The 8779-nt window shown below is 32.5% G+C and overlaps 1 protein-coding gene across 4 annotated transcripts; it reads left to right on the top strand.

Annotated features, from left to right (window-relative positions):
* The first annotated feature begins 645 nt into the window (after positions 1–645).
* LOC129317150 (uncharacterized) lies at positions 646–8461 on the top strand. 4 transcript variants are annotated; one of them, XR_008594952.1, is made up of 14 exons: positions 646–833; positions 963–1233; positions 2895–3108; positions 3200–3287; positions 3379–3465; positions 3564–3665; positions 3767–3916; positions 4008–4102; positions 4192–4267; positions 4390–4651; positions 5847–5942; positions 6034–6271; positions 7141–7203; positions 8219–8461. XR_008594952.1 is itself a non-coding variant. In XM_054961507.1 (13 exons), the coding sequence occupies exons 2-13, from the start codon at positions 972–974 to the stop codon at positions 8244–8246; spliced, it is 1698 nt and encodes a 565-aa protein (XP_054817482.1). In that variant the 5' UTR covers positions 646–833; positions 963–971; the 3' UTR covers positions 8247–8461. The 4 variants fall into 4 exon arrangements, 3 of the variants coding, with proteins under 3 accessions (XP_054817482.1, XP_054817483.1, XP_054817485.1); XM_054961507.1 differs by lacking the exon at positions 7141–7203; XM_054961508.1 differs by lacking the exon at positions 7141–7203 and having other exon boundaries at positions 953–1233.
* Positions 8462–8779: the final 318 nt, after the last annotated feature.

Below are 8779 nucleotides of genomic sequence, written 5' to 3'. Positions count from 1 at the left end.
GACATCACAGCTGGATGCAATGGAAAAATGCGATAAGAGTCCAATGTTAGGTGACAATTTTTTTGAAATGTATTTAAAAAGATTACGATGAATAATAAAAAATCCAACCATACACCAAAATGACCAGTGTGGAGTAGTTTCATTTTCAAACCATTGGGAAAAGTGGGCATGTGAGCACTGGAAGAAAATTCAAATAAATAATATATATATATATATATATAAATATTTGATCATACAAAATTTAATAATAAATTATCATATGCGAGCTTTATCCCTTTAATATAGTATATTTGGTGTGTTACCTCAAAATATTTTTTTTTAAAAATAAAGACAAACACCTTCTGCTTTTACAAGGAATAAAAATAATGTTCCATGTGACCGATACAAAATATTTTGTCCTAGATGATCATGGTTGACGAGAATGCATAAAGAAATTGCCACTATTGATCTGATTGAGTGGCTTTACACGCACGCGCACACATGAGTATAATATTGCTGACTGACAAATAATACCAAGGATTAGTTTCAAAGGTCTTTTAAAAAAACAATATTATTCTACCCATAAAAAGTTTTATAAATATTTATAAAGCCACAGTGGATTTATAGTTTCAAATGTTTGCCTTGTAAGGTAAAAAAAAAAAAAAAAACGCCAAGCAACTTCTGTATATTATTGGTACCCCTTCTTCTTCGTTCTTCTCAGGCATCAGATCTGATCATAGATCGCTATCTACTTCTACTCGCTCCTACCCTTCTTCTTGGTTCTTCTCAGGCATCAGATCTGATCATAGATCGCTATCTACTTCTACTTGCTTCTCTCATCTTCCGAGCCTGATGTAAGTGAAACTACTTGAGTAAGCAACTTTCTCTTTTTATTGATTTGCTGGTTTCAGGCTTTCTCTGTGATTCTCTGATATGGGTTTCTTTATTGCTTCTCTTTATACTTTGTTCGGAGAAATTAACAGCCAGAGTATATGATGGGGAAACCAGGAGCTGGTGGAAGGCCAAAGGCAATTGACAAGTGGGAACACGTTACCGTACTGGAAGGGAAAAGAGTAAAGTGCAAATATTGTGGATTTGAATTTGCAGCAAGTGCTAATCGCATCAAATCTCATATTCATCAAATCAAGGGTCAGGGTATTCGATTGTGTACGGCTTTTCCTCAGCTTAACAATAATAGTTCCAACAAAGTCACCCGTGATCTCCAAGAGAAAGAAGACCTGATTCATTCACAAGGTATCGAACAGCTGTAAATTTTTGTTTGAATATCAAAATTTTAATTTTAATTTTTTTATTTTTATTTGTTAATTTAAAAATTAAATCAACCAAATAATTTTTACCATGTTATTTTGTAATATCAATAATTTCAACTAAACAATTTTCAACAATTTCTACCACATGCTGACTGGTTGAAAAAGAGAAAACATTACTGGGACTAACCTAAATGGGTTAGTCTGAGCTTATTGTTTAACAAGCTTAAGTTTAAAACTCCTTTTATGCAAAAATCACTTTTTTTCAAGCTTGGTTATATATAAAAAAAAAATATAAGATTTAAACAGGTAATTTGAAGGCCTGGCTTGTTTTGACGGGCCTACTCATGCAATCTATGAAATCAAACCCAACGCTGGCAACTCAATAACAAAAAATATTGCCATAAAATGATTCTCAATTACGTGCGTGCATATATTTATATTATTATTTTTAAGAAAATAAGGACGACACCCATAAATTTTATTGAAAATTTTTCTCAACTCTCAAACGCCAACTTCGTTTTTGGGGAAAAAACAGAGAAAACCAGAAACCAAGACCACTATCCTATATATGGAACTAATTTGACACTAGCACAGAGACCTAGGTCTCAAGCTAGGCATATGAGACGCATAAGAACAAATAATATTAGTTGTCTGAAAAAAAGGCAAAGTTAAAAGAGAGAGAGAGAGAGAGAGAGAGAGAGAGAGAGAGAACTGTTCCTTTCTAATTCCCACCAGTTTTGTCTGTCATCAAAGTGTTACTTGGATTCACTCACCTTCAGGGAGGGGGGACTGTTTAAGCATATTTTAATAAGTAATTACCATTTTAAAATATTTAATTACTTTCTTAAAAAATGCTAAATATCCATCACTCTTTTAAAGATTTTGAATTAAACAACCATTGCTTACTGAAAATAGGCCTTAAATATATATATATATATATATATTTTAAATTTCCGCGGTGACTATAAGAGTATTTCAACATATCAAGCTTACGTTGATTGACATAATATGGGATTAAAAGGGCTTTTAACTTTGGATTTGGATTTGGTGAGAAGCTTAAGTCCACTTACTCAATGAGTGTCTCAATCACAGTTGTTGAATTTTGTTAATACTTAAAAATTATCAAAATATATCTCCCTAATTCCCTCTAAAAATCCAAAACAATCCTCATATCAGAGTACACCTTAAGTATGCTCTCTCTTCCAATAATTTGAGATTTGATACTTTCTAAATATTATATGAAAAAATTTATAACAGCCATTCCATTAAATACTTTCAAAATATTATCATGCTATATGAAACACTCATTGAGTGAGTGGATTTTGGCCACTCACCATATCCAAATCCTTCTACTTTCCCATTGTGGATATAGTGAAAATGAACATAACTAGTTTATTCAATCAATAAATTTTGTTATTTGTAATATTTCTCTACCTAAAGATCGCATGTTTTTGTATTGTGGATTGTGTTGATTAGTATTTTAATTCTAAATAAGATATAGGCATTTTTTATTATTTATTTGAGCGAGGAATGATTATATGAACCAAGCTAAGTGAGAGTTAATTTAATAGCCTAGTCACTATCAATTCATAGTTATACATCAAATTGAAGTGCTCATTATTGCGTTAAACATAAAACATGCAGGTTTATCAACATTGGATAGGCCAAGAGATTATAACAAACCCAATGAAACAATGCTTGATTGTTACATGTCCCCCAAAACAATGTGGGAAGGGATAAAGGCTCTCCAACAAACACAAATCCATCAAGAGAGGTTTCAAGTTGGCCCTTTCTCTGTGTCTCATACGATTAACGATCCTGACTTGCAGTTGATACAATATGTTTTTGAACAATCATGGTTAGATTTATGTGCATACTTCGAAATATATTACTAAACAGTATTTATAGGTATTTGCTTTTTAACCTTAAATCACTCATATTTTATTCAGTGAGATAATTTTCTCTTCACCACCACGTTTATATTTGAATCAATCTGAGTTTACCACACTTAGACCGCAAACTCATTTGGATTCTTCGGTGAGTATTTACTTCTATTTTTATTCTATTTTTGTCATAATTAAGCAAGGTCTTGGTTATGCTAAAGTGCTCAATTTTCCTATCTTCTTAGGTAATAGATATTTTTGTTGATATTTTGACTGACGCTGAAAGGAAGAAAAGTAAACCTTTGAATTGGTATCTTCCGTTGACATTTTCGGTGATATCTTATTCCCTTTCTAATTGGATGATGTATGTTAGTTCTGCAATCTAAAAAATAATTATTGGCAAGTATTTTTAATGGTTCTTTTGTTGTAGAATGTAGCACTTAATGGTGACGATGCAAGTTCCTTCCTTAACTTTGTTGAGCGACATAAAATGAGAAAGCATTACATGCCTGACTCGATATTTTGTGAGAAGGTATTATCTTTTGTCTGGGTAGTTTTTGTTGATGTTTCATTTAGCATTATGATTTCTCATTTTGACTTTATCAATATGATTTGTTTGATCACACATTACAGATATTTATTCCAGTTTACATTGGAAAAAGTTCACTTGGACATTTTTATTTATACATCATTAATATGAGGAATCAAGAGGTTGAAATATGGGATTCTCTGTGTGATCAATTTATGAATAAAACTGAACGTGATCAAATAACACAAAAGTTGGTAAGTGTTACAAAGTTGTGATTTTTATATAATTAGTAGATTAATACATTGATATTTTAATTCATCACTAGAATTAATCTTTTATGTGTAGTTGCTTGCCATGGAGAAACTCTTCAAAGATGTTATCATGTTCACAAAATTTCCCTGCAGGGGAATAGCAAGAAATATCGCACTACAGCCTAATGGGTGAGTTTATAATTTTCTTTTATTTCAAGTTATAAGCTTTAGTAAAACAAGCAAGCATGCTGACCATATCATATTTTTTCAATATGTAGATATGATTGTGGTATATTTGTTATTAGATATATGCAACAATTAGATAATTATGTGAGGCAAAATCCTTCATTTCAGGTATGGTCGCCTACCAGTTATTGTTAAATGCTCTATACATATTCATTGACACATACACATGCATATGCACATAGATGTACAAACACTCTCATTCATATAAATGATGCGGACAAAATGTGTAGTTTGATAGTGATGAAGAAAGATTGGATTTGGCTTTAGAGTTGCTCAAGAGTGACTTAAACCAAGAAAAAGAAACACTACATGATAAAGCAGCAGGAAGCTATGCACAAGTTCAAAGTGAAGAAGATATAGATTCATGTGGAATTAAAAAAAAGTGGGTTGATACATGGAAAACAATATCTGAAGATGTTGGAAGAGGGGCACATATGGAATTGGATGATTCTGATAATAGAGTCAAGAGAAACAATGTTAGCTTGGAAACAGGTACATATATATACACACTTCAACTTAAATTATATACAGCCCCTTTTTTGTAGTCTTTTATACAACAATTTAATTTATATATTCTAATTTCTCTTAAAGTAAGTTATAGCTATCATCATATCATACTTAATGATTATCACTTTGTTTTTAAGGCATGGTGAAGGATATATAAATGTAATATATTCAATTTATTTTTGTATTTTTTCTTTCTCACTTGTATTTGAAAGAAATAATTCCCATAGTCACCTCATGTTAATTGATTATTCCTATTTTTATTGGTAGGCTGTGTTAAGGATTATGTATTGTCAACAACTAAGCTAGCGAGAAAGAAGTTTCAAAGTTATACTGAACAAATATGAAAATGAATAATGAGTTGCATGTGTGGCAATTGGGATATGGGGAACGGGAGGGGCAGGGAAAACAACTTTAGCAACTCATGTGCACGACAAGCTTTTAGAAGTGCCCAGTGATGACTTTGGCCATATTATTTGGGTTGCCGTATCACAATATGATAGCATTTGTGAGTTACAAAAGGTCATTACAAGATCAATTAATTTAGACATGTGTGATGTGAAAAGAGTATCCTCCGGTACAAATATTTTTTTTAGCACTTACTTTTAGCAGCTGGTAGAGGATAAGATGTGTCAAAGATATGTGCGGTGGCATTTTTTTGAATGAATTATTATTGTATTGACCTTCGGAACTTATTACCTAAACAATAGGTGCCAAATTAAAATTCATTAATTTTATTTTTTATTTTAACTTTCAAACTATCTAAACATATTAAAATAAAAAAAGACTAATATTGCAATATTTAATTAAGTTATATCGACTCATAATTTTAGAAGTACATACGTATCAAAACTTTTTTTTTAAATTAAAAATAATATTTTGATATTCCTATTATAATACACATAATATTTCTATACTCTACAAATACCTGTCAAAGAAGTATCGGTGAGTTTTGGTATTGGATACAATACGAATAAGAAGTGGCAATTTGAAGTATCTATTTTTCACCCGGCCGCTCTCTCATATTTCTTTGAAGCTAATCCCGGCCTCCTCCTCCTCGATCTTCCGCGCCTGGCGCTATCGTTTCCTCCACGTGTACACCATAATCTCCTTTACTTCATTATTGTTTATGAACTCACAAACCTTACTGTTCCATCTTTGTCGCTGTTGATTCTATTTCCAGGGATGCATGGGAGACATACAGAGCTGTGTGTTATGAATTGTGCTCTGACCCATGTCGTGGCCTGTGGTTCCAGAGAAATTTCTGGCGGCAGCGAGGGTTGGGTCTCTTTTACATTAAATTCATCATTGGATTCAACCAAGCTGTCTTGGGGTTCTTCGTCTTACATCGCTGTTGATTCTATTTCCAGATATGTATGGGAGACATGCAGATCTGAGTGCTATGGTTTGTGCTCTGAGCCATATCGTGACCGGTGGTTCCAGAGAAATTTCTGGCGGCAGCGAGGGTTGGGGCTCTTCTTCATTAAATTCATCATTGGATTCAACCAATCTGTCTTGGGGTTCTTCGTCTTACGGTGGTAACTCTTCTTTGAAGAGAAGTAGGGAAGATTATATTAGAGGCTCTTCCCCTGCTTATCATTCAAACAGGTTGGTACTATTCAATATTAATTCAATTCTAACAATTCTGTCCCTTTATTTTAACTCTGAAAATTCTGATTTTATTGGATCATTTCAGTTTTTCCCCCCTAAATGGTAGGTTGAAACCTCCGTGCTTGTTTTTATGCTTAGAAATTGAAAAATCATAGTTTGCTTGAGAAGTGTTTACAACAATTGTCAGCAGATGCTTATAAGTTAAAGAGTTTTTATGCAGAATTCATCTTTAGCTTGAAAATTCCTAGACACTCATCCGATGCTTTTTCTTGTCTCTAGTAACAAGAAAATCTTGGAACCAAGATAATTGCATGTTTCTGTCATTTCTAAGAATTCTGTAGTATCCTCGAGACGAAAATAAAAACTTTTTCCCCCTCAAATGTCTGACAGTAACATTTTGGTTGGACTTGTGGGTATACGAATCTGGTTTTTAAATTCTCAAAGTGAATAAAGAGGGCTTTGAAGGCTTTCTATGTGTAGTAATTTGCATTTTGCACCCTCGACCTCAACTTTCATCATTATTAAAGACGTTGGCATTTATTCTGCCCGTTTACCTTTATTGCTATGGAGTATATGTATTTTATCAAGAACATTCGTTATGTTATTAAATATTTTGATCATTTTTCACATTAGATATTGATTATTTGTTACCTGTTCATATATTTTACCTAATTTCTGGGCATAGCATAGTTCCATCTTTTTTCTTAGTTTATTGACAATCATTTTTTCCAAAGAAGGAACTTTCTCCATACTGATTATTGTTGTAGCAGTAGAACTAATGTGAAGTGTGCAAGGATTGACTCGATGGCTATATGTTCAAAGAGATTAAATTTATGTTTTGTTTTTATTCCTTCTTCATTCTCAAGTATTGCCAGCTGAGATATCAGAACCTCAACGAAAAGGGTGATCTTTTAGCTGAGCTGAAAAGGGTATATTTCTGTATTCTTAGTTTATCACTTTATTGAGTACTTTATTTTTTTGGTTTTTGTTTTTTTTCTTGTTTTGTTTCTCGTTTTCTTTTTAGGAATGGGCCCTAATAACCATATTATGCAGGATGTCTTACAATCGTGTCATTTGACGCTAGTGTCATGTACATGTAGTAGCTATTCGTTTTCTTTCCTTTTATGATGAACCTAGCTATATCTTTGATTCTTTTGAGATCACACACACACAGTACTTCTTTTTTTTTTTCATTTGTATTATATTATGTGCATCTATAGTAATAGTTCTTCCATGATCATAAATTTTAGATATGAATATTTTAATTAAATTGGTTATGATGGATTTTTGAAGCACTTATCTGTATTTTCAAATGATTTTTATTGCATGGGATATGGCCAACCTGCTTTTGACATTGGTGTCTTTAATGCTTGTTGTCTTATTTTTCCATTATTAGTGGCAATATTGGAATTCTCGGTTCAGTTCTCAGTATGTTGGTTCTCTCATCTTTTTAATACTCCTAATCTTTTTGATTTTTGTGCAGTTATTAAATATTCATTTTATGAGATATTTGACCTGTTATGCAAATTTAAGGACGTATTTGTTTCTAAAACAGTAGCCTTTTTATAGCCATCGAATTTTTATTTCAAAGCTGCACGAGATATGGAATCCTTTAACTTCCTGTGATCTAGGATGAGTTTATTATGACTTTTCCTTTTGGTATATTGTTTTCAATACATCTTGTTTACTTCGGTTGGCCCTCAACCGTTTTCCTTTAATTGTACTATTGCTCACCATATTAGTGGCCCTCCATCTACTGGTCAATGACTTCAAAAATTCATGATTTGCATTTCTTTCCCTTCTTTGGACCCTTTTTTGGGCTGGCAATTTCTCTAGTATATTTCATTAAATGTCTTTGTGCTAATGTACTTTCATGCCCTTGTTGGATGTTGACTCGTCAATATGATGTTCTCATATTATCATTGATGACTTTTGTGATTGCAGTTACTTCTCTTCCGACACATGCCAATGAGCATTCAGCTCGAACTGCTAGGCTGGTGGTTGGTTTATTTTCTGACCTGGCGTCAACAATTGTTTTTAGACGCGCTAGAAGTGATTTTCTGTCATATATATGAATTTTTTGAACTGATCATATCAGAACAAATTTTTGTATATTGAGGCCGCCTCGATTTGCAATGTAACACATGTGCACTTTGTATAACATAAATTCTATTCCCTATTTCTAAATTTTCTGCCTCGTTAAAAAGTTTAATAACTTAACTGTTCTGCTAGTTGGCTTAAAGCATGATTCCGAATACTTTTTTCAACGCAAGAACTATTATATATATTATTGGGCAAATGGTTATTTGGTCTAGATTACAACCTTGCTTATAGGCTTTATTTAAAACTCTTTATTGTTAACTGTCTTTTTCATTTATTTATGAGGAGGTGTTTTGGATTGTGGGTGATTCCAGAAATGCCTTTTTTTTTTTTTTAATATCGCTTTTGGCATTGGTTGTGCCTAAACGTGATCCCAAATTTGCCCCCATATTTTTTTTTAATGTC

Source organism: Prosopis cineraria, unplaced genomic scaffold (assembly GCF_029017545.1).
Source record: "Prosopis cineraria cultivar Desert tree isolate PC_DT_omini unplaced genomic scaffold, ASM2901754v1 PC8, whole genome shotgun sequence".
NCBI classification, from domain to species: Eukaryota; Viridiplantae; Streptophyta; class Magnoliopsida; order Fabales; family Fabaceae; genus Prosopis; species Prosopis cineraria.
The sequence above is the reverse complement of the archived record's forward strand: the minus strand, read 5'-3'. Positions and strand labels throughout refer to the sequence as shown.

Coding starts and splice junctions, on each gene's coding strand:
- LOC129317150 (XM_054961507.1), top strand. CDS start 972: ATGATGGGGAAACCAGGAGCTGGTGGAAGGCCAAAGGCAATTGACAAG. Junction 3,109..3,199: donor TATGTTTTTGAACAATCATG/GTTAGATTTATG, acceptor TATTTTATTCAG/TGAGATAATTTTCTCTTCAC. Junction 6,272..8,218: donor CCTGCTTATCATTCAAACAG/GTTGGTACTATT, acceptor TTGTGATTGCAG/TTACTTCTCTTCCGACACAT.